This window comes from Simochromis diagramma, unplaced genomic scaffold (genome assembly GCF_900408965.1).
Source record: "Simochromis diagramma unplaced genomic scaffold, fSimDia1.1 OVJJ01000531.1, whole genome shotgun sequence".
NCBI classification, from domain to species: Eukaryota; Metazoa; Chordata; class Actinopteri; order Cichliformes; family Cichlidae; genus Simochromis; species Simochromis diagramma.
The window spans coordinates 1,180,854-1,206,622 of record NW_024387353.1 but is presented as its reverse complement, the minus strand read 5'-3'; the positions used below and the strand labels follow the sequence as shown (position 1 = coordinate 1,206,622).

The following is a 25,769-nucleotide window of genomic DNA, read 5'->3' as shown; positions in this document are numbered from 1 at the left end:
TTTCACCAGTGCTGCTTTAATTTCTGGACTAAGTGACTCTGAGTTAGTGTCACAGAGACAGTGACAGAACATGATCTTAGAAGCTGTGTTCATGGAAAGCAAATTTAATGAATGAGTTTATGTCTTGATGCATGCTCAATCATCCGGTTAAAGAAATCCTAAAAAGTTGATTCTGTTCATTGGGACTTAGTGTTTTCACTGGGAGAAACGTTTCATCACTCCAATCTTCTTCAATCTCACCTGAATTCAGGTTTCCCCAATTACCGTGATTGATCAATGCTTATGACAATTTGAATATTAATGATCAAGAAACTGACCTCACAGTCCATTGTTCATCAGTGATGCAAGTTTTGGTCCTTATGCAAATGTACTGTTTATAAGGTTGAGGAAAGCTGCATTCAGCTGAGACTGAAGAAGATTGGAGTGATGAAATGTTTTTCTTTGAGGAAGTGCCACTAATAGGCTCAGTGTGAAGGGGAACGAGTTAAACTGTATGATTATCTATAGTGTTTAGAGCGTTTTAGAGTGTTTATCCCTGCTGTCTAACATTTTCTGACACGGAACCCGACGTATTAGCCAGAGGTCCCTTTACGAGGGTTCGGCGCTGCAGACCTGTTTTATATACGCACAGAATAGTTTTCTATACGAAATCGCTGCAAAAAGTGCAGCCTTACCTAATGTCCTTAAACCTTAACTAATAGTAATAAATCACACAGCAATAGTACATTCATGTAGTTGTAAAAAGTGCATCAATATATTAAGTACTCCTAAGTATTCAGAATAAGTTACTCTTATTGAGTAATGTAATGGAATACGTTACAAAATACATTTTGGGGCATGTATTCTGTAATCTGTAGTGGAATACATTTTAAAAGTAACCTTCCTAACACTGACTAAGAGTGAGCACAGCCTAAGTGGAAAACTGGAACTCAAAGGCCTGGGGTCCCATTTTTTAGGATTCTCCAAGTTGCCCAAAGTCTATCAAGGTAGGCTAACTCTGTCATTAGTTACTCACAAACTGGTGTGTTGGCTGTTGTAGGTGTTGGTGTAGTAACCCTCTAGATAAAGTCAAAATAAAAGCTTATTAGTGAACAATATTAATACAGTAAATAACTGTTGACATTAAAACAAAGAAAAGTTGTACTCACTGACATCAACACTCACAACTATGCATCGAAGCTCAGAGTGATACTTGGTTCCACTGTGGAAATAAATGAGCTTATTCTTTACATTTTTGAAGATAAGCAAAGAAAGAACCTTGAATACAGACAATATCTTTCAAAGTTTAGAATAGTTCATGGAAATCTGATGTTTTGTTTTGTTTTTCACATTTGAGTTCATGATTGAAATACAAGTAGAAAGTGACCTTCAGCCTTTCCAGATATGCAGCATTTAACAATATCTTAACTGGAAATGTTTAATAGTACACTGCAGACTCTTTAAAGAAGATATTATTATTGTTAGCACATGTACAGTGGGGCAAAAAAGTATTTAGTCAGCCACCGATTGTGCAAGTTCCCCCACTTAAAATGATGACAGAGGTCAGTAATTTGCACCAGAGGTACACTTCAACTGTGAGAGACAGAATGTGAAAAAAAAATCCATGAATCCACATGGTAGGATTTGTAAAGAATTTATTCGTAAATTAGGGTGGAAAATAAGTATTTGGTCACCTCAAACAAGGAAAATCTCTGGCTCTCACAGACCTGTAACGTCTTCTGTAAGAAGCTTTTCTGTCCCCCACTCGTTACCTGTATGAATGGCACCTGTTTGAACTCATCATCTGTATAAAAGACACCTGTCCACAGCCTCAAACAGTCAGACTCCAAACTCCGCCATGGCCAAGACCAAAGAGCTTTCGAAGGACACCAGGAAAAGTATTGTAGACCTGCACCAGACTGGGAAGAGTGAATCTACGATAGGCAAGCAGCTTGGTGTGAAAAAAATCAACTGTGGGAGCAATCATCAGAAAATGGAAGACATACAAGACCACTGATAATCTCCCTCGATCTGGGGCTCCACGCAAGATCTCATCCCGTGGGGTCAAAATGATCATGAGAACGGTGAGCAAAGATCCCAGAACCACACGGGGGGACCTGGTGAATGACCTGCAGAGAGCTGGGACCAAAGTAACAAAGGTCACCATCAGTAACACACTACAACGGCAGGGAATCAAATCCCGCAGTGCCAGACGTGTTCCGCTGCTGAAGCCAGTGCATGTCCAGGCCCGTCTGAAGTTTGCCAGAGAGCACATGGATGATACAGCAGAGGATTGGGAGAATGTCATGTGGTCAGATGAAACCAAAGTAGAACTTTTTGCTATAAACTCAACTCGTCGTGTTTGGAGGAAGAAGAATACTGAGTTGCATCCCAAGAACACCATACCTACTGTGAAGCATGGGGGTGGAAACATCATGCTATGGGGCTGTTTTTCTGCCAAGGGGACAGGACGACTGATCCGTGTTAAGGACAGAATGAATGGGGCCATGTATCGTGAGATTTTGAGCCAAAACCTCCTTCCATCAGTGAGAACTTTGAAGATGAAACGAGGCTGGGTCTTTCAACATGACAATGATCCAAAACACACCGCCCGGGCAACAAAGGAGTGGCTCCGTAAGAAGCATTTGAAAGTCCTGGAGTGGCCTAGCCAGTCTCCAGACCTCAACCCCATAGAAAATCTGTGGCGGGAGTTGAAAGTCCGTGTTGCTCGGCGACAGCCCCAAAACATCACTGCTCTCGAGAAGATCTGCATGGAGGAATGGGCCAAAATACCAGCTACTGTGTGTGCAAACCTGGTAAAGACCTATAGTAAACGTTTGACCTCTGTTATTGCCAACAAAGGTTATGTTACAAAGTATTGAGTTGTATTTTTGTTATTGACCAAATACTTATTTTCCACCCTGATTTACGAATAAATTCTTTACAAATCCTACCATGTGGATTCATGGATTTTTTTTTCACATTCTGTCTCTCACAGTTGAAGTGTACCTCTGGTGCAAATTACTGACCTCTGTCATCATTTTAAGTGGGGGAACTTGCACAATCGGTGGCTGACTAAATACTTTTTTGCCCCACTGTATCTTGTACCCCACTTTTCAGTTATTTATTTGTAAAAAATGTTTGGAATCATGTATGATTTTCGTTTCCACTTCTCACGTGTACACCACTTTGTGTTGGTCTTTCATGTGGAATTCCACTAAAATTGATTCATGTTTGTGGCTGTAATGTGAAAAAATGTGGAAAAGTACAAGGAGGCCGAATACTTTTGCAAGCCACTGTATCTATATGGATGGGTTGGTTTGACCATTTACAAATGGTATAATGTAGGTACTAACTTGGAAATTGCTTGAATAACAAAACAGAAGGGGTGGTCTTCTCCAGCTTGTATCTTGGATCGTGTCATGAACTAAAATATTTAACTATTAATGACAGTTTTGCTAAAAGGATTTGCATCAGTCACATTACCATTAACCAATGATCACCCTTGATGGCAGAGCTTCAGTGAATTTTGTATAGTAGGTGCCTGTGCCATAAGAATAAGCCTGTTGGACGTTGAAGACAACAGAAGCCTGTGTTCTGTAGACCATCAGCAGCAGGAGCCACACAGAGAGCGCCATAGTGACTCCTTGTCTATCTGCAATAACTGTGAATTGTTGAGCTATTACAGGAACTCCGCTGGTCGTGTGAGCTGCGCACTGTGGGTAACACGCCAGACAGAAAACTGGCTAAACTAGGCTAGAGAATTTTCACTCGTCGCAGCGAGGTATGACTGGTGTGTAAGCTGGCTAACGCAGGCAATACGCCAGGGGAGCACAGTCTACCAAGCCACTTGAGCTCAGCAACTGGCTATCACCCAGAAATCAGGCGACCCAGACATGGGTCCACCCGTCTGGGCACCACTCCAGTGGCAGCCAGAGGGGATGGAAGCTTCTTCAACCTCCAGCTCATGATAATCAACCTTCACCGGCCCAGGCCTCACAGAGGCGGGGCCATGGGAGGGAACACTGCAGCCATCATCCCCATGTTAACCCGAGAGGCACAAAATGGGGGAGGACTCTTCGTATCCCGAGCCTGCCTGCAGCTGATGTGTCAAGCTCCATCCTTATAGAGGGAGTGACAACTGGATGCCAGCAGAGCATCAGTAACCCTCACGCCCCTGTGAGGGCCTGCCGCTGGTAGGAGCCGCTGAGGTTGCGTGACATCATCAACCTTGAGGTCCGCTCTACTAGACTCTACTGGGACCTCAGGAAGGGCTAGTTCACATACCCAGCATGCTGCAATTTAGAGCTGAAGGGACCCATCTTGCCCAACACCGTGTCTGGGGACCAGCAGGGGGCAGCCCATGGACAGTTGGGCGACACGGGAGGAGAGGATGGAAGCTACTTCAACATCCACCTCCTGATAATTGACCAAAACTGGCCCAGGCCTCACAGAGGAAGAGCCATGGTTGGGACACTATAGGAAGGGCCAGCAGTGAATCAGCAAACAGGGGTGGGAGGGGATCCAGCCCATGGCCTGCCTATCTGGTCTCCACAGCAATGGCAGCCATTTTCGCCATAGTAGCTTGAGAGGCATGAGATGGGGGAGGGGCGCTTCTGCATCACAGTGCTGACAGGTGAAAGTGTATGCTTGGAACTCTGACACCTTTCCCCAATGCAGCCGAGCTATGAGCGGAGCCACGCTGGCTGCGGTAACCCAAGTGACGGGTAAACACAGACAGGCTAACAGACCGGAGAATGCTCACTCGCCGGACCAAAGCACAGCGAGGTCCAAGCGGCGTGAAGCTTGCGAAGCGGGCAAGACGCTGAGAGAACACAGGCCGATCACCACACACACAGATGTCAGCTCAATCGGCAAAGGAGCCGGGCAACGGGAGACCAACTAGGGGAGACTGGGGCCGAGAGAAAACTAAGGGGACCAAAGCTAAGGGAAATGACTGGGGAGAGGCTAGCGTCCAGGGAGGCTGCCGAAACAGGCTCCAGACGGACGTACGTGCACACACACACAGCACTCTCGAAGAAAAGTCACTCACACGCACAAGTTGAGATCAAACAATCACCGGTGTCACATCTGCACAGCTGTATTATACGTGAACTCTGGGGTGTGGCCGGGCAAGCCGGAGTGTCTTAAAGAAGTATCCATGTGCCACGACCAAGGGGGGTCATACCCCGTACATATGGAATATGTAACGGTGTGGAGAGATAGTCTCGATATGCTAGAGAACTTCAATGCCTCTTCACCTACAAACAAAGGAACATGTTTTTGTAATGACATATTTGTAATGTTTCAGCAACTATGAACCCAGATTGTTTTTATTTTCCATTTAGCATCTCATTCCCTTCTTAATTACATTTTTTTCCACTTAAGGGAGTTTGTGTCTGGTTTTAAGTTACTCGTGTACTTTTTGTTGCATGAAAATAAAGTCATACAGCCATTGTACCTGTCTTGTTAAACCTGTTTTGAGTGTAAAAGCTTGAGACTTGACCTAGAAGAAAAAACAATGCACCAACTCCAAGTATCAGCTTTCAAATAGAAATCATGATTACACAAAATAAGTTGTGTAATCACAACAAGAGCAAACACAATGAGAACAAACATTGGAGTAGCTTTTGTCAGGTCACAATTTTGAACTTTGACTGATGAACTTTATCCAGCCAATAACTTGTAGATTCAGGTTTTTAGATCAAAATAAAATTAAACAACTCAGAGAGATTCTCTGGAAAAACAGAGTTTAAACAGAGTTTATTGAACAGAATCATATAGAAAGCAAAAAAGAATGTCACACTACACAGAATAGCAAGACAACACAAATCATCAAATTGTCCAGTTTCTATCAACCATTTGCCACATTCTTGTCAAAATAGGCCATAAGACTGTCAGAGTATCTCTGCCCCTCTGTTTATTTATAGGTGTCTTCTCTTCTGTGGTTGTTAGAGTGTCCTGTTAGAGTACCTGGTTCCCTAGCGTCATTCTGTTCCTGTTTTCTTCACACTGTTTCCAAGCCCAATAGTGAGATTAATTATTTTTCTCTTGAACTTTGTTTCTTTTTCTCCCCATGGTCTGCATCACCTCAATCAAGTTTTTTGTTAAACTCTGTTCACCTCATGCTAACAAAGGAGATTGTTGGAAAAATTACCCACAAACAGTGACATTTCTACTGAACAAGTGTAAAGATATACTTATTTAGCAATTTTGCTTTGAATTTGGTGGAAATGCGGTTCTAATTCATTCTACAAGACAACACCATGCTGGTGTATATGGGACACTAATGATCAATGGATGGATCCTAGTAATATCTACAAAAGATAAGAATTAATTTCAGGGCAACCAGTTGATATGATATCAGTTTTCATGTAAAATGACTACGAGTTATTATGAGTTATTTTCTTGTATATTCAAAACCTCCATTTACAGTATTAAATCTCATTCTTTTATTCTTTTACTGGACAGAGAGGACACAACTCAGTTGGTCATAGTATTTATAATTATTTATTCAATCACAATCAATAAAAATTATCAATCATTTAATCAATAAAAATCAATTTTCACTCTTTTCTCTAAAATCTTGCAGGGAGCACCTGGTTGTTGCAAGTTTGTGATTGCAAAAATAAGGTTGCATAGGTCTTCAGATAGCTCACTGTTTTAAATCAAGGAATGTTTCTTTTAATGAGACATCTTTTATAGTTTGAACTGAAACAGCTGATATCAATTTGCTCTAAGTGGCAGGACTGCTTTCTAATTACTGATATATATGGTAAAATCAGCATTCTATCACCTCAGACTTTTATCGAAGGTTAAGCCCTTTCTTTACAAGTGTGACTTTTAAAGTGTTATTCATGCCTTTATGTCACTTCCACAGTGGCAGACGAGGTTGGGAGGTTGGAAGTAGGACCCAAGATGCAAGCACTGGCTGATGAGAGTGAGCTTTATTGTGTCAGTGAAGGTACAACAGCAAAGGAGGTGGCAGGAGTAGAACCAAAGATTAACTAAACTGGGCACTTTGCCACGCTTACAACTAGTGCAAAATGCTGCGGCACGTTTTTTAACTAGGGATGGGTATCGTTCAGGTTTTATCCGATACCAGTACCAAACCGGTATTTTTGAAATGGTGCCGGTGCTTAAACGGTGCTCGAACCGGTGCTTAAAGAATGAAAAACACAAACTTTGTCCAAAAACCTCTCATATTTAGCTGTTTTTTTTGTAAAAAGATAACAGTGTTAGCATTTTCTGCAGCTATAGGGGATTTATGGCATTACTCTTGGCTGGAAGCAGTGCTTAAACAATGGGGGAAAAAAAACACCAACTTTGTCCAAAAACCTCTCATGTTTAGCTGTTTCCCACTTTTTCTTTGGTCATTTTAGCCCTTTTGGCCAGGGTGAAGGGAGTATCTGCCATCAAACAAGAAGACAGCCGCATGTAACTACGACAGTGTTTGCTAGTTCACCTTACGTGCATTAATTTAATAACGTGGTTAGCCTAATCAACGTAAATTACACGCGAACAACATTAAGCGACTCACGCAGAGAAGAACGGCTGCTGCTGCCATCATCATCCATCATCATTTCTGCTACACTGGCAGGGCTAGGGGCCAGGACTCTACTCTTCAGGTTCTTGGGGGATGTTGCTAACTCCAGGTCTGATAACAGGCACCGCACCCGCAGTAGATGTGCTCGGTGTGAGGTCTCGCAGCAAGCTATCAAATACGGTGCATTTCTCGGCTTTTAAAAAACGCTATGCGTCGCCAGGTGTTTCATCAGATTCGAGGTGTTACCTCCTTTGCACAGTATCAGCTTAAAGCACTTGTTGCAGGCTGCTGAGTTTACATCTTTTGCTGTGAAGTACAGCCAGACTTTGACCGCTTCGCCTTGGGCATTTTTAATCTGTAGCTCTGATCTAAAAGAACGTACGTACCTGGCCCCGCCTACTATCCTCGGAAACGTAAAATGATTGGCTAGAATCTAAAGTGTATCACAGCTCAGGAAAAAAAAAGCACCGAAATGTGCGCTGCTTTTCGGTCTGGTTACTACCGTTTATGTCAGAACCCGGATACCGGTACCCATCCCTATTTTTAACTGGCAGAAGGATATTCGACCACATCACTCCTGTTTTTGCCTCTCTACATTGGCTTCCAATTGAATTTTGGATCCATTTTAAAGTCCTTTTATTGTTTTTTAAATCTCTAAATGGTCTGGCACCTGTTTATTTGTCTGATTTGTTGAAGCCCCATGTCCCCATTCGTTCACTTCAGTCAGCTGAGCAGCTGTGGCTTTTAGTCCCTAAGTCATGGCTGAAACTTAAAGGAGACCGAGCGTTCTCTGTTGTGGCTCCGATGCTTTGGACTAACCTTGCTCTCCATATTAGACAAGCTACATCAGTGCTAGTTTTTAAGTCCACATTAAAAACCTATTTCTATTCCCTGGCTTTTAACTCTGTGGGTAACTAACATTTTTATTAATTTTATTGCTGTCTGGTTTTTGCTATTTTATTACTATATTTATGTTTGTATTGAACAGCACTTTGGTCTACCAGGTGTATTTTTAAAGTGCTATATAAATAAAAGACGATGATATATTTTAGCTGTTTTTATGACTTTCCATACCCTTTTGCACGGCCCATTTTTCACGTGTTCAACATTTTTTCCCTGTGTTATTTCTCATGGATAACTGTGGTTTCATTTCTTTGCATGTGTGGATTGGACGGAGTGTTACCAATATCTGGTGAGAATTTCATGTCAATAGCAGCTCTGTTGTCATCTGTAGTGTTGTTATTCATTACTTATTTTAGCCACTGTAGTTCTAATAGCAACAACTGATTAGAGAAGGTATAACATGAAAGAAAGAGGACAGTCATTTAACAACCATTACATAAAAAATTAAAATGTGAAATAAATGATTAACAATAATAGACTTCATTCGATTTCATTCAATATTAAAGAAGAACAAAAATGAATGAGTAAATAAACTTAATAAACAGATAGAATTCAAGAGTTTCCTGCAGGTAGATGTTCGTGTTTAAAAATTAGGTGGTGGCACACTCATCTGCACTGGCTGCTTTTGAGGTCTGGTGCGGTATCTTCTGGTCCTGTCAGCACATGGATAAAAAGGAACAGTGAGCTTCAGGTGTTACTGTCATTAATCATGACTACTAATGCAAACTTTCCCTGAGTTGTAAAAAGAAATTATGTGATACTGTGAGAGGTTCTGTGGCTTTATAAGAATAGACCAACCTCAGGTAGCAATGTGTCCACATTCACCTGAGACAGAAACAAAGACTCACCATTATATTGATAGCAAGAAGAGTTGACTGTTAATGTATATACACATAGACGCATAGATACTTACTTATTAAGGATAAGAGTTGAAAGTAAAGGTCCCATGATCAGAATAACTGAAAGAAATAGAAAACAAAAAAACATTGAAAGTTAAAAGTGCTAATCTTGATTAAAAATGTTTATCAACAATGGCTTGCATGACACTTCAAAACTGGTGTACTAGCTGGAGGGGTAAATGAAAGAGTTGTAGTTGCTTTACTGGTGTGAGTTGCTGCATTTGCAGTAGTTGCTTTACTGGGAAGAGTTGCTCCAGTTGTAGTAGTTGCTTTATTGGTGTTAGTTGCTCCAGTTGTAGTAGTTTCTCCACTTGTTTGAATTGCTCCTGTTGTAGGAGCTTCTCCACTTGTTTGAATTGCTTCAGTTGTAGTAGTTTCTCCACTTGTTTGAATTGCTCCAGTTGTAGTAGTTTCTCCACTTGTTTGAATTGCTCCTGTTGTAGGAGCTTCTCCACTTGTTTGAATTGCTCCAGTTGTAGGAGCTTCTACACTTGTTTGAATTGCTCCAGTTGTAGGAGCTTCTCCACTTGTTTGAATTGCTCCAGTTGTAGTAGTTTCTCCACTTGTTTGAATTGCTCCAGTTGTAGGAGCTTCTCCACTTGTTTGAATTGCTCCAGTTGTAGGAGCTTCTCCACTTGTTTGAATTGCTCCAGTTGTAGTAGTTTCTACACTTGTTTGAATTGCTCCTGTTGTAGGAGCTTCTACACTTGTTTGAATTGCTCCAGTTGTAGTAGTTTCTCCACTTGTTTGAATTGCTCCTGTTGTAGGAGCTTCTACACTTGTTTGAATTGCTCCAGTTGTAGTAGTTTCTCCACTTGTTTGAATTGCTTCAGTTGTAGGAGCTTCTACACTTGTTTGAATTGCTCCAGTTGTAGTAGTTTCTCCACTTGTTTGAATTGCTCCAGTTGTAGTAGTTGCTTCACTGGTAAGAGTTGCTCCAGTGGCCGTTGCTATAATTATGTCTGACTCTGTGAATCAAGTTAAGTAGAGATGTTAAATTAAATACATGAATTGGGTACATCAGTAGCAAAATGTAAGACTTGGGAGAAAAGGGTAACGGCTTTGCTCACTGTTTCCAACGCTCACAATGACGCATCGAAGCTCTGAGTAGTACTTGGTTCCACTGTGGCTATAAATTAATGTAGATACATCATTATTTGTGTTACAAATTGTAATTTTTTTCAATTATTTTGGTTCCCAAAGTATTCACTTTCATTCTTAAGCTTGTAAATAATTAATGGTTTATCAGATTTAAAAATATGGTGCTGTACAGTTTAGCAGAGCTCAAAGAATTTTAGTCACACAGTGCTTAATAGATTTATTAAATCACCACCTAATGTAATCTTTATGGCACAGCTGTCGTATAATTTTCTATTTCTTTCTTATTAAGATGCCAAGTTATAGTCATTTGCTTGCATTGGCCAACAGCAGAATGAGAGAAGTCTGTCCATCCATCTTTTGCCTGTAGCTTCTTCAGACTGAGCTCACCTAGGTCTCATGGGCTAAGGCCCAGCCACCAGATACTCACCCTGGAGTCTCTTCCCCAAACCTGGCTCCAGGGTAGGACCCTGGTAATCCTGTCCTAGGCAGGGTGCACCTGGACCTTTGGCTTTTTGCTCAACATAAGGGGTTGTCTGAATTTAAGTGTGGCCCAAAACATGCACTTTATTTGCCTAATAAATACTAATATAATAATTGTTTATAGATGTTTTTGGCAGGTTTCTAAAATATTTATGGGGTTTTTTTTGTTTGTTTTTATGATCGCTGGTCTAATAAATTTTTTAAGTATTGTAGACATTTCCAGGACTTCATGTCATCTTCTGGCTCCAACTGTAACCTCAAAAGATGAAAAAGTTTACTGGAAAAAAAGTCAGATTCGTGCAAAATTTCAAATGTGAAAATACATGTTAAAAATAATCAAGTAAACAAGCAAACACTTCTAGACAGTGTAGATTTCATATAAAGACCAACATCAAAACAGGTCATTTTATAAAATCTGCAAGAAGTTCACTCTTAAAAAAGTTTACACTTCAACACAGCCAAGCTTTCTTATACTTTCTTTAAGCAGTCTCAAGGAATGGTTCTCCGGGCTTCTTGAAGGACAGTCAAAGCTCTTTTTTGAATGTCGGCTACCTTCTGATCCATTCTCTGCCAAGGTGATCCCACACTGCTTCTGTAATGTCGAGGCCTGGGCTCTGGGGCGCAAATTGATGACTGACAGTTTTCCTTGGTGCATTTTTTACTGCAATGTGTTTGGGATTATTGTTGTACTCAAAAATGAATTTGTTGTTAACCAGACACTTTTCAAATGGCTTTGTGTTGTTGAGCAAAATCTGCTGATACTTTTCTGTATTCTTAACTCCTTCACTTTTGACCACACATGTGGTGCCAAACCATAATAGAGATGTCAGTATTTTTGCAAATAGCCATAGGTACCACTGTTGTACCTCTCTCCTGACCACCTCCATCAAATTTGGATTAATAACTGCTTTTTAGTGCAGTTCTTTTGCAGTTTGGTATACATCAGCCCTTTTTGTCTGTGTTTTGAGTAGAAAGCTCAACTGAATGGCTAGATGCAAACCATGATTTTCAAATAATATTCATGTACTTTCGATAGATTTTTAAGCCTGTCACTACTTAAAAAATAATTAAGGGTGCACCACACATCAAGCTTAGACATTCAAAGTTTGAGTCTCATAGCTATCTGAGAATCGTCTTGTTGGTGCAAAAATACTATTTCATTTCTGTCAAACTATGTTATCTTTGGCATTTTTTATGGAATCAATTGAAGAAATAGAAAAAAAATTAAGTGTTTTTGAAACAGGATGCTATTATAGCAAAGAGCCTAAAGATACAATTGAAAACTCGCTATTGGGGAGTACAGCTAGATACTTACTACTTCCTTGAGTTGGGATGTACCCATAATGCTTTGATAATTCATAGGTCATTACTCTGGAAATGGTCAGGTACAAGGGCTAAACTGAAAATTTGTGAAAAACCAGCCAATGTGTTAAGAAAACTTTAAAAGACCTCCAGAAAACCTGGAGAACACTTACTTAGAAAATAAGAAAGCCCTTCCACTCGAAACCTCCTTACAAGAAAAATATGAAATAAGAGCTAGTCAGGACTTTTGCACAGTACTGTATAAATCAAGTTACTTACTTGGAGTCTGCCTGTATAACAAAGCAGAATGGATGGCTTCCACCATATTCTCTTACAGACGGCATCCATCTCAGATTGAACTGCCCTGGTCCCGTTTTAATCACAGTTACATTAGATGGACCGGTGAACAGCAGCTCAGAGATCCTTCAGCAAACAGAAAAGCAAAACACCTATTTACAAAGATGTATTATGAATTCAATATTAGATGTAATAGAGACAAATAATATCATTCCTTTGTCACATTCTTCGCTGCCTTGTGAAAGTATTCCGTTACGTTACTCAATGACAGTAACGTATTCTGAATACTTTGGATTACTTAATATATTATCATGCTTTTTACAACAACGTGAATGTACTATTGCTGTGTGATTTATTACTATTACTATTGCTGAAGGTCCGCGACTCCGAACTGTAGTAAAGGGACCTCTGACTAATACGGCGGGGTCCGTGTCGGCTCGTAGCCGAAAAATAGCTTTACTTTGTTGTGTGGGTCAACTTTTCTTGCGAGAGACAGAGAGAGGCGTTGAAAGACTGCTCCAACGGAACTTATTGTTTCGGAGGAAAACACGAACACGGTGTACAGTCGAGTCTTAATAGCTTACTTACAACTGGGCTCGTCAGGCTCTCTTCTTAGCTGAAGTGGTTATTATTATATTTACATGCTTCCAGCTCCCGTTTTTCCTCGATGACAACTCGTACCTTTCCACTCCCCTTTTTTCCCCTCCTCGCGCTCACAGACACATAACGTGTATGGCAGTCCATTCTCCCTGCAACACGGACTACACTGCCCATGATGCTACATTCTTTAGAGCTATGCTTGTAGCATTCTGCCTGTTAGCTTAGCACAACAACAACAACAACGAAAAGGCGCAAAAAGGCGAAAAAACAACTTTTTTTTTCAAATAATGCTACCAGACACATCTCTTTCCAATAACATGATGAGTTGAAGGTGGTGTGACTTTCATTTTGGTGGGGGAGGACCCCTTTCTACAAGCTGCACTACATGAGTGACATCTCCATTAGGAGGCAAGATAAAGATCAATATTTTACATGTTTATAGTGAAATAAATGTATATTAAAAAATACTTGTATGTGCATGAATATGTTAAGAAGCATATTTGATTGTTTGTTCTACTTTTTAAAATTTATTTATACAGTAAAACTGTTAATTTTCATTCATTGCCTCAAGGCAACACTGCGCAATTAGCCCAATTTTTTTCAGGCAATATAATGCATTTGCATATGTTTGTAGAGATGTGTTTGTGTGCATTTATATGATCATAGTCAATGTTTTTTTACTTTACAATCTACTCATAATTACAGGACATGGATGTAAATACCTTTTATCTAAGGAAACCAAGGGAATGTGCACTTTCTGTCCTCAGAAAGTGAGGACAGTGAGCTTTCAGGGAGTGAAATTGAAGTAGAGGAGTGGATCCCTGAATGAGGTTTGCGGGACACTTAGGAGCTCAGGGGTCAGTTGGTAAAGTAACTGTGTCTGTGTGTGTGTGCTAGTGCCCACATAGCAAGCAGGTCTGGCCAGGATCTGGTATCAAGTCGGCACTGCTGGCCGACTTCTGGTATGATAAGACGTATGTCATCCAGATATGGGCCAGGCCTGGCATAGATGGCACTGTCTATGTGATTGCATGCCATATCTGGCTTGATTGTGGCTTGGTTTATGTGGCCCAGGCCTACAGAAAACAGGTCTGGCCCAGAGCTGGCATCAAGCTGGCACTTTCTGACTGACTGGTGTTTTGGCAGAGTGTATGCCAACCAGATGTGTGCCAGGTCTGGCAATGACGCCACTGTTTATGCGATGGCATGCCATATCTCAGGTGGTAGAGCAGGTTACAAACTAATCGGAAGCTTAGCGGTTCGATCCCTGGCTCCTCCAGTCTGCATGTCAAGAGTGTGAACGTGTATGAATGTAGTTAGGAAGCATTCAGTTAAGCAAAAGTGGGTGAATGTGGCATGTTGTATAGAGCAGTTTGAGCAATCTAGGAGAGTAGAAAAGCGCTATATAAAAATCAGTCCATTCACTGTCTGAACAGAGTTTCGGCATGTTACTTTTGCACTGTTTTGCATGTTCTGGCACATGTTGTTATTGCATGGCTTGATTAAGGTACACATTAGGCTGACATCTGGGGCCAGAGCTGAAACCGTTACGGGCCAGCAGTGTGTCTACAACTGGCCCGTGGCTGCACACCACCTACAGATGGCCCACATACCGCAATGAATGATGGCCCTTTGGTGGCCCAGATCAGGTTTGCCAGAGGTAATCCACACGTGGGCCAGCACAGGACAACCAGGGTGTCTGAAACTGGCCTTGTGCTGGCCCATGTGTGGGCCACCACTGGCAAACCAGGTCTGGGCCACCAAAGGGCCGTCATTCTTTGCGGTATGTGGGCCATGTGTAAGCACATTGTGTGGACCAGATCCGTGCCATACCAATTTTGCTGTGTGTGTGCGTGTGTGTGTGGACGTGTATTACTTATTATTGTGGGGACACAAATTTTTTTACACACTCCCATTGTGAGGTCTCGCCTACTTTATGGGGACAAATTGCAAGTTAAATCATTTAATTTTAAGGTGAAAGTTGAGTCAGGGTTAGGGTAAGATTCAGGCAGGGACTTGTGATGGGTAGAGTCAGGATAAGTGTCCAGGAAATGAATGTAAGTTAATGTAATGTCCCGAAAAGTGATGGAAACACAATGTGTGTGCGCGCGCAAGCATGCATGGGGTTAGGGTCAAATGTTGGATGTATTTTGGTGTTTTATTGTTCTGTGAAATGTTTACATTGTTTATTTCTTGTTTATTTATTTGTTCATCCTTGTTGTACTAATATAACTTATTATGGAATAACTTGGCATTTTACTACCCTTGTTGCACAGTGTTGCCTTGAAGCAACAAACCAATATTTGCTTTGGGGGGGGGGGGGCAGGGTGTCAAATTTTATGATTGATATATTATTAGGGACCCTAAAGCTCCCCCAAAATAGGGTGAAATATCATTTTCTCAAAAAATTAAAAAGTCATGCAGTAGAGGGTTAAGCAGTCTCAAGGAATGGTTCTCCGGGCTTCTTGAAGGACAGTCAAAGCTCTTTTTTGAATGTCGGCTACCTTCTGATCCATTCTCTGCCAAGGTGATCCCACACTGCTTCTGTAATGTCGAGGCCTGGGCTCTGGGGTGCAAATTGATGACTGACAGTTTTCCTTGGTGCGTTTTTTACTGCAATGTGTTTGGGATTATTGTTGTACTCAAAAATGAATTTGTTGTTAACCAGACACTTTTCAAATGGCTTTGTGTTGTTGAGCAAAATCTGCTGATACTTTTCTGTATTCTTAACTCCTTCACCTTTGACCACAAACGTGGTGCCAAACCATAATAGAGATGTCAGTATTTTTGCAAATAGCCATAGGTACCACTGTTGTACCTCTCTCCTGACCACCTCCATCAAATTTGGATTAATAACTGCTTTTTAGTGCGGTTCTTTTGCAGTTTGGTATACATCAGCCCTTTTTGTCTGTGTTTTGAGTAGAAAGCTCAACTGAATGGCTAGATGCAAACCATGATTTTCAAATAATATTCATGTACTTTCGATAGATTTTTAAGCCTGTCACTACTTAAAAAATAATTAAGGGTGCACCACACATCAAGCTTAGACATTCAAAGTTTGAGTCTCATAGCTATCTGAGAATCGTCTTGTTGGTGCAAAAATACTATTTTATTTCTGTCAAACTATGTTATCTTTGGCATTTTTTATGGAATCAATTGAAGAAATAGAAAAAACTTATGTGTTTTTGAAACAGGATGCTATTATAGCAAAGAGCCTAAAGATACAATTGAAAACTCGCTATAGGGGAGTACAGCTAGATACTTACTACTTCCTTGAGTTGGGATGTAGCCATAATGCTTTGATAATTCATAGGTCATTACTCTGGAAATGGTCAGGTACAAGGGCTAAACTGAAAATTTGTGAAAAACCAGCCAATGTGTTAAGAAAACTTTAAAAGACCTCCAGAAAACCTGGAGAACACTTAGAAAATAAGAAAGCCCTTCTACTCGAAACCTCCTTATAAGCAAAATATGAAATAAGAGCTAGTCAGGACTTTTGCACAGTACTGTATAAATCAAGTTACTTACTTGGAGTCTGCCTGTATAACAAAGCAGAATGGATGGCTTCCACCATATTCTCTTTCAGACGGCATCCATCTCAGACTGAACTGCCCTGGTCCCGTTTTAATCACAGTTACATTAGATGAATCGGTGGACATCAGCTCAGAGATCCTTCAGCAAACAGAAAAGCAAAACACCTATTTACAAAGATGTATTATGAATTCAATATTAGCTGCAATAGAGACAAATAATATCATTCCTTTATCACATTCTTCGCTGCCTTGTGAAATCAGATTGCTCAACTAATCACCTGGAAAATCATTACCAACTTCCACAGATGATTTGTAGAGATATATCTCTAACAAGTTCAGCCCTGGAGATCTTATTAACCTTTCCCTTTCACTTACGTAGAGTTTGTTGACTCTGCAGCGATGTTAATTTCCAGAGTCTGATTGGCCCTGTTGTAGAGCTGAGCACCGTTGGCTGGTGTTGGAGACAGGAACTTGGGCAAAAAATCTCCTTCTGCACAGGATGTCGCAGCAGTAGTCACTGAAACAATACATAAAACAAATTTGTAAGTCATACTGACATTTTTATACTGAAATAAACTGCCCACTTCAGGTCAGGGATGCGTTACTACCCAGGTGGTGGAGTATAAGAGGTCTTGCTCATGAGTGAGGACCTAGTGGAGAATATAGACTGACAGGTTTTGGGTACACCAATGTGTTGTGGTGAAGAAAGCTGAGCATGAATGTGAAGCTGTCAGTTTACCAGTGACTCTATTTTACTACCCTCAGCTAGATTGCAGATATAAGCAGTTAGAAATTAGTTTTCTTCAAAGGGGGATGGGCTCTACTTTAGGGGAGTACAGCCTTTAATCTTCCTATTGAAAACAGCCAATTGTGATGGTCCGGGTATGGGTAGGTGACTGGGGTGAGTCTGGACTTCTCCCTTAAAGTCATTTTAAAATGACTTTACTTGGCCCCTTTAAATCAGTGTAGTCTGTAATAGGAAATTATGTCATCACTAGACAGGAAGTCAGTGATTTGAGGAGGCTTGTGCAGCATGGTGACCTTAGCTAATTAAACCCAGTGGCATCCACATATTTTCTGCAAATCTCATGATACAAACAGATGATTTATGCTTGCAATCGCTCATTGAGTTACACAAATGAAAGGTGCAAGCAATTCATTACAGCTAGAGTTGTTATTATCATAATTTAATATGAATGATGTAAACCATCCCCTTACAGTCAACTCCCAGCTTTGTGTTTTTAATGAAACTGTAGAGGCTTGAATTCTTTTTGTCAGTGTCTGTCTTGAGTTAATAAGTGACACAGTTTAAGCTAGTGATGCAACCTTGGAAAGACAATGTTTTCACTCCCTGTGAAGATCAGCCCAAACATATACAATATTTTAAATTCAGTGCATATCACTGATGTTGCCAAATTTATAAAATTTAAATATTTATAAATTATGAAAACATTATAATATAGACATATACCTCTCAAAATAAATTGGACTGGCACTTTGCTGATAGCATCATTGGTCGTTATTTTTGTCTTTGTCCCATTAGTTTGAGTCAGTGTGATGTTCTTTATGGGAAAGTCCTCCATCATCAGCTGTACTACATACAAGCCTTCAGTAGTGCTGTTGTTGGGGCTGAATGACAGAGTACAAGATGACTGCAAGAGGACAGAAAAAGGACATGTGGTCAAAGTAGCCTAATAAGTTAGTTTTGGGCCAACTATCCTCTAAATGAAAGCCATACTCACTGGTAAAATGGTAAGGAAAGATGACAAATTGCACGGCTGACACTCTGATGTGTTTCCAAATCTGCATTTAACCTCGTCCCCATCAGGATCAAACATCAACAAGGTGAAATTCATCTGACAGTTTGAAGGAACTCTGTGAATTATAAATATCCACTTAATTAAGAAGCTCAACTGGAACAGTTTTAGGTTAGCAACTTTATTGAAGAGCAGTAAGTTTTTACTGAGCTTATTCATGGCCACTAAACATGAAGTTAGTAGTTTCTCTTTGGTGTCAAAAAGGTTTGTTAGTCAGCAGTCATTGGATTGACCAATGCTAGAAACACTGGAAAAGTACAAAGCACTCAGAGAAGCTCTAAGAAGAAGAATTGTACATTGGGAAGGTTACGTGGAAGCATTTCGAAAAAATACAGATTCCAATATCTGTGTTGATATGTAGATGTTGATGTAATGATAGGGTTTACCAGCATGGGGCACTGTATTTAAGAAAGCTCACGAATGCCTCGGGGGGAGCACGTAAAAGAAGACTGGTCTGTGATGTTGCATAATGATTAGTGATGGGATTTCCGGCTCTTTTTAGAGAAACGGCTCTTTCGGCTCCGAACCTGGCTCTTCAGGTTGTTTTGTTGCTTTAATTAATTTATTATTAACAACAATATAAAATTATGCACAAAAGGAATTACTAATGTTAAAAAAAGTGGTTTTATTTATATATGTTTATATATAAATATTTACGGTGGCCCCTAAAGACAAAGCACGTACAAACTCCAAAAAACATTTCTAACGTTAACTGAACTTCAAAAGCAGAGCTGCCTAGATCACTTAAATTACATATGAAAGCATATGTGTATTGTTTGTGTATTTATACACAAGCACTCATGTATATGCAAATAAATAAAAAAAAAAAGTTCATTTACCTTGTATTACCACACACCAAATCCGGTCATTGGTACTTGCTGGCTTGTGTAGCCACTTGGTAACAAAAGCTCAACACTGTGCCCAGCATCCTGGAGCACTTCTGTTGTCTTTTGTACGTGTTTTGAGTTTTTACGTGCTTCTGAGTTTTTACATGCTTTGCGGTTTGTATGTGCTTTGTCTGTAGGGGCCACCGTAAATATACTTTTATTTATTCACTCCACATAAAATGTAATAAATAAATCATATAATACAAAAAACAACTATTCACAGTTCAACTTTTAACTATTTAAATTTTCAGCTTTTTCCTTTTAAACAAACTTAAAGTGAAACAACACAAAACACTACAAACCATAACACAATTAAATATAAATTAAAATATGAAAACAAAAAGAACATGCATATTCTTTGTCATATGGGCCTGCATGAATAAACTTTCTGAATCCTTTATCAGCCGCAACTGAAAATAGTTGTGGATGATTACTATACCTTTCTAATGTGACGTTGTTGTCCCTGGCTCTCTTTCTCTGTCTCCCTCCTGCTCTGTTCCTGTGCTACTGAGAGTGTAACTACTGCCCCTCCCCCCTCTTCCCAGCGCAAAGCACAAGGCTCGCGTGTGGAGTGAAGTGGGAAAAAAGTGTGAGAGAGAGGGTGAGAGAAAAAACAAACAAACAAAAAAAACCCCCCACGGGTCGCGATAAGGAGCCGGCTCGCGTCGTTCACTTCAAAGATCCGGCTCTAAGAGCCATTTCGTTCGCGACCGACACATCACTAATAATGATGTTAATAAAAATGTTTGGAGCAGTAGTTCACAAAGCATAAGTGGATGCTGTGTTATTTTTGACAAGTGCTATGAAGGCAACACAATATGATCAATTCAAACAACAGCATGTATGTGCAAGTTATTTGGATATTTCACCATTTAATAAAGATTTGGAGGAAGACCCAAATGGTCACCCTCAGATCGGAAGAAAGTGGTTAGGATGTACAGGAATGACCCAGTAACCACCTAGGTTCAAGCCTGACATGAATTGACAAAGTGTTTACCATGAAAGAAGCCCCTGGTCTAAAATCCACAACTTCAAGTTCCAAGACAACCTCACTGACGAACCAAATGCCTTCTGGAGAAGAGTTTTAGAGTCAGATGATGCAAAGACTGAGCTATTTGGCTTCAAAGAAAAGCAGTATGTGTGGAGGAGTAAAGGTAAGGCTTTCAAACTTAAGAACACTCCTAGGTTGTAGCATCATACTGGAATTGTTTTGCTTCCTGGTATATTGCACAAAGTGAATAGAAGAAGGTGGAGTACCTCCAAAACAAGATATTCTAGTTGTGTTGCAAATAAAACAGATGCAGATGTCAGTACAGCCCAGAGAAATGTGAAATGTTGTAATTTAATTTTAGGATAAATTGCACTATATAAAAGCACAGAGAGGGCCAAATCTAAAACACACACACACACACACACACACACACACACACACACACACACACACACACACACACACACACACACACACACACACACAACGGTTTAAAGCTTTCAGCTGTAAAACAGTGACTCAAACAGTCAGCAAACTTACATCATAACTGGCAGGATGGTGGTCTGTGGAGATGAATTTTCTTTGCCAGTGTCGGAGCGGGTCCTCAGGTCTATCAGTGCTTCAGTTGTGATGTTGCTCATGACTCCATTCGTCTCGTTAGCACCAGAAGTCAAGTTACTGGCATACATCCAATTATCACCATGCAGCCTTCAGTAGAAATTTGTTGGAGATTGAGTTTTCACTATGTTGCATGGTGTATATTAGGTATGTATTATACACTAGGACAATCAAACCTAATATAAAATGTGTTATTATATCATCAGAGTCAATCGCTTACTTTTCTTTTAATAAAGTTCATGTTTAGTTGAAATATTAAAGTTTAAGAGAAGGTTATTCCTAAGATGTACTCACATAACCAGGTGCACATCTTTGTCAGGAACCTCACCATAATAGATTTCCTCCATCTGGCACCACTCTCCACTGATTTCACTGATTTTGTTTAGCACATTTTCACAGCTGTTATCTTGGCAGTTATACGAGGAAGCATTGTAGCAGTAGCGGTTGTTCAGTGTATAACGAACAGTCAGCTGTGGAAAAACAGCCAGTATGCTTTTACTAAAGGACAAGAAAATTTAAAAAAGTAAGCACATTTTACAAAAGAAAGCACACATACCATAGCAGATCCATTATCAGCGTATTTTGTGTAGTATGTAGCTGTGCCATAAAATCCAGGATGCTGGTTTCTCAAGAAGTCAAAAGCCTGTGTGCTGCAAACCACGAAGAAGAGCAGCGGCAGCACAGAGCGCGACATAGTGAGTCTGTTTGTCTGTGGATAAGATAAGATGCACTTTTATCCTATGCTGAGAAATTACTGTTACAACAGCCAAAATATCAAAATCAATGAAATATATAAAATATTACAGCTCAAAATAGCTCAAAGAGGTTAAAGAGGGGATGAAATACAAAAATTACAAGAGGTGAAAATAGAAAAACAATACCTCGCTAAACCACTTGAGTAAAACCTCGCTAAGCAAAATAAGCAACTGAAGTCATTTATTTGTAACTACGAAGACAGCCTCTTTCTGACTGACTCATGTATTTTTAACATGGCACGTGATTTAGTTTACAGTATACAAGATTTTATTCCACATCAGTGAGAATTTCCATAACTAGCCTGCAGGACTGAGGTCAGCAATGACAAATACTAATGTGCTGTGATTGCCTAATACAGGCGGCAGAAGTTAGTTGTATTTGTACGTAATATGTTTGTCAAATGTTTTCTTTTGCCTAACATTTGATTTGATTGGTCAAATGTCTGTATTTTAATCTTTTCAGTCATTTTTCAAACAACTGCATTACCTGCATGTCTTTTGTGGCTGTTCAGTGAATTAATGTGAATTTCTGTGATAATTTCTGTGCAGACTTGTGATCAGTGAGAATAATTTAGGTTTTAAACACTGATATAATTACCTGATTTGCAGCCGCTGTGTATGTTTCAATATTTATCCTGCATAAATGTGGCACTATGCTTACTTACAAATTGACTTTAATTATTTCACTCCAAACTGTTAGCAGAATATTGCTACCTCTCAATAAGGTGGGTCTTATTGAGAGGTAAATACAGCATGTGAAAACACCTAATGCAATAAGGTGTTTATTCAGTTATGTTAAATAGTATTTTGTGTGTGTTTCTTTAGATAAGACAGCGAGACTTCGGTAAAGGGGTCTTTATGTCTTTTGTCCTTGACAAAGTGACACCAGCGACACCATGAAATGCTTGATCAGCACCCTTCAACGCACTTGGTCCCCACATTGTCGACATACATCAACACTTTATGTATACAGGTTTTTAACCTAGAGCTTCACTGTTTCCTAAACAAACTCACACAGTGAGTTTAGTGTGAAAAGCGAAACTAAAACACAAAGCTGGTAAAGAGGGCACACATGGCTCTCTCCAGGCGCCCTATTGCAGTTTCTTGAACCAGAGTTTAGAGAAATTCCTGCTTTTATATAAAAGAAAGAGATGTTAACTTGAGCCAGAAACCATGGTTACTGACTCTGTGAATTTAAGCTGCTCGCTGAAGGTTTTCTTCAATACACTCTGAGTCTCTCTCTGAGTCCTCCCCTCCTGCTGCATCTGAGCTACCTATCTGACACTGATTCCTCATAAATGATGTTAATTCTATATTTTTGTAGTTATGAACATGAACAGTTTTATAATTAATTATTAATGTGGCTTTATTATCAGTCCCAAATAATAATACTGGGAAAATGTGTCACATTTAAGGATTTGAAGATGGTATAGTTTTATTTACTTATTTTTTGAGTGAAGATACTGAAACTTGTTCACAGATCAGATTCACTCATTGCTCATTACTCAATGAGATCAGACGTTTCCTAAGGTAAACTGACTTGAGCGCACATCTGCCCCCAAGTTTTTCATCATTTTGTTCTGCTTGTGGTTTTGTCAGTGGCTGAATTCGAATTTATAAGTAATTTATAAGTAATTTGAAGGTAACCTCAACCTTTAGGTCTTTGGGCTTTAAAAAGAAAGAAAAACAGAAATCACTCTCAGGGAGCGGCAGCTACCTGCTGTCACTGGTTGAAGGTGAGGGGAGGAAGGCATGGGAAGACGCCCAACGGATTTACTTTGCCAAATGGACCATCCCAGCCTTGCCGTAATGGTCTATTTGATTCACCTTTTATTGTTTATTTTATTTTATTTTCACTTGCTAAATACGGGACAGACCTGACTGGGGAAAAGAAAGGGGAGAAAGAAAGAGGGAAAGAAAAACAGCGGGGAAGAGAGACGGGGATAAAGGGCAAAAAACAAAATAAGCAGACAAAAAATACATATATCAATCACCTGGATCACCTGTTGAGAAAGAAAAAAAGAGAAAACAAGCAGAAGAAAAAAAAGAGCAACATAATAAACAACATTACGATGATCTATGGGAATGTAACAGTAAATACTAAATATTAAACATTATTGTGCAGCACGTAAGATCGACAGCGCACAGTGTGCTTTGAGGTAGGAGCCAAAAAGGGTGTCGTTTGTGTGTGTGAGCACCCGTGTGTACACCTGTGAACATGAGCGCGCTTGTATTTAAAAGGTTCCTTCATGTAATGATCTGCTATAAGGTTATTAAGATAAGACGGCACCTGATTATTCAATACCTTGTATTTGAGGAGAAGGATTTTAAATTTAAAAATTTTTAAATGTTAAATTCTTCATTTAACAGGGAGCCAATGAAGAACAGCCAGTGTGGAAGAAATCTGCTCTCTCTTTCTGGATCAAGTACTTTTCAGGACAATTTTAGGACATGCCAAAAGCAAGAAAGCAGTTAAACAACTTTTGTATAATGTACACACTGAAGGACATATCCTGGTCAACAATGACTCCAAGATTCCTCACAGTGTTACTTGATGCCAAGCTAATTTCATGACCCCTGAGTGTAAATGTCATTCCAGTCCCATCGCCAACATTGAAATAATTACTGAAAAGCAATGCATTTGTATGTGTAGATGGACCTGTAATGTGTAATTCTTTACATTCCAGTCATCAAGACTTTGTGTGCCCAAGAGCATGTTTAAAATTAATTAGAAATTGAGCTTTTTTCATAAACCAAACACAATAAAGACATGATTTTATTGTTAGTTCCCAACGAGTCAAGCGCTGGTGTTTTGCGAAAGTTGTGGCATCACAGACAGATGTTGGTAAAGATATCTTTGCGCTCTGGGATTTTTTGTGTAACGATAGGGTTTCACTGGGTTTCATATTGAGAATGTTCAGCCCATTAGGTACTCTTAATATCAACATGCAGGCACATGTGCATTATTTTTAACGACCAGTGTTTACCAAACATAATCCAACCAGGAATGAAAAACAAAACCAAGACAGCATTCTTCTGGCAGACAGTTCTGTGATTCAAACTTGAACTAACTTTACAGCAGCGAACTGCAATTATTTTTTTTCAATCTGATGTCAAGTCCATGATATTTTATCTTAAATTAAGCTTGCTCTGTTTGGCATTAATCCCATATTATCCCGTATGAAGTTTGAGTTTGGTCAGATCATTTCAGACTTCAAGCCATAGTTTGTCCACACCACCAAATACAGTTGGCATGGCTCTGTTGTGGATAAAGTTTTCAGTAAGCTTCTGTCAGGCTTATGTGAGTGGCAAGTAAAGGGCATCTCTTATACTGTTAATGATGCATACATATTGGGAGAATATCTGGGCTCCCACACGATTGGTGGGTCTACTGAAAATTTCAGCTCTTGTGAGTATTTCTATAGATACTGTCTAGTTACAAAAATGTGAATCTAGGTGTTACGACTGTTGTTGTAATTTTAATATGCAAATCTGAGTGTGCAGGTGCTACTCCATGATTGGTGCATCCAGAGTGAACGGATCATACCGGTTGGCTAATGACCGGGAGGCAGCACATAAGAAGAGACCGCCATGGACTGCCAGGGGATTCATCCTCAGCCCAACCCAACCGGCAGACTGTGTTCACTGTTTAGCAATGTTTGTTTAATGTAGGAGCATGTAAGGGTGGACCGCCTTTTTGTTTGAATACAGTTTTCTCCTGTTTTTGTTAGGTAGGGAGGTAAGTCATTGTCGTTTGGTTTAATTCTTTTGAATAGGTAAGTTTGATTTACCCCGGAGATCCCTTTTGTTTGTTTTTTTGGCCTTGGGCTCACCCCCAAGTTATAACTCGCTCCCTTCCTTTGTTTCTAAATTCACTCATTGTAAATAAATCACTGCCAAAAAGTATTATTTGCGTCATGTGCTGCTTGGGGTTGGACAGGGATGGATCACCCTTATGTTATGGTTGGGCCACGCCTAGACGGGCCATAACACTAGGTCTAACTCCCTCGCTTTTGCCATGCATATTCCTGTTGCATAATGGATCTCTGAATGTTTTGGAG

The 25,769-nt window shown here is 39.9% G+C and overlaps 1 protein-coding gene across 6 annotated transcripts; it reads right to left on the bottom strand.

Moving 5' to 3' along the window:
• Nucleotides 1-8,111: 8,111 nt before the first annotated feature.
• On the bottom strand, nucleotides 8,112-21,954 carry LOC120718575 (uncharacterized protein YMR317W-like). 6 transcript variants are annotated; one of them, XM_040007114.1, is made up of 14 exons: nucleotides 21,835-21,954; nucleotides 21,510-21,662; nucleotides 21,248-21,423; nucleotides 20,876-21,043; nucleotides 18,383-18,515; nucleotides 18,112-18,292; nucleotides 17,016-17,157; nucleotides 16,636-16,779; nucleotides 12,490-12,633; nucleotides 10,398-10,456; nucleotides 9,531-10,295; nucleotides 9,342-9,387; nucleotides 9,227-9,253; nucleotides 8,112-9,081 (listed from the first exon to the last, which is right to left on the bottom strand). In XM_040007114.1, exons 2-13 carry the CDS (start codon nucleotides 21,645-21,647, stop codon nucleotides 9,250-9,252), a joined length of 2,100 nt encoding a protein of 699 aa, XP_039863048.1. In that variant the 5' UTR covers nucleotides 21,648-21,662; nucleotides 21,835-21,954; the 3' UTR covers nucleotides 8,112-9,081; nucleotides 9,227-9,249. The 6 variants fall into 6 exon arrangements, with proteins under 6 accessions (XP_039863048.1, XP_039863049.1, XP_039863050.1 ...); XM_040007115.1 differs by lacking the exon at nucleotides 12,490-12,633; XM_040007116.1 differs by lacking the exon at nucleotides 16,636-16,779.
• Nucleotides 21,955-25,769: the final 3,815 nt, after the last annotated feature.

Coding starts and splice junctions, on each gene's coding strand:
- LOC120718575 (XM_040007114.1), bottom strand. CDS start 21,647: ATGTCGCGCTCTGTGCTGCCGCTGCTCTTCTTCGTGGTTTGCAGCACA. Junction 21,424..21,509: donor CTGATAATGGATCTGCTATG/GTATGTGTGCTT, acceptor GTTTTTCCACAG/CTGACTGTTCGTTATACACT. Junction 18,293..18,382: donor CTTTCCTTACCATTTTACCA/GTGAGTATGGCT, acceptor GTCCTCTTGCAG/TCATCTTGTACTCTGTCATT.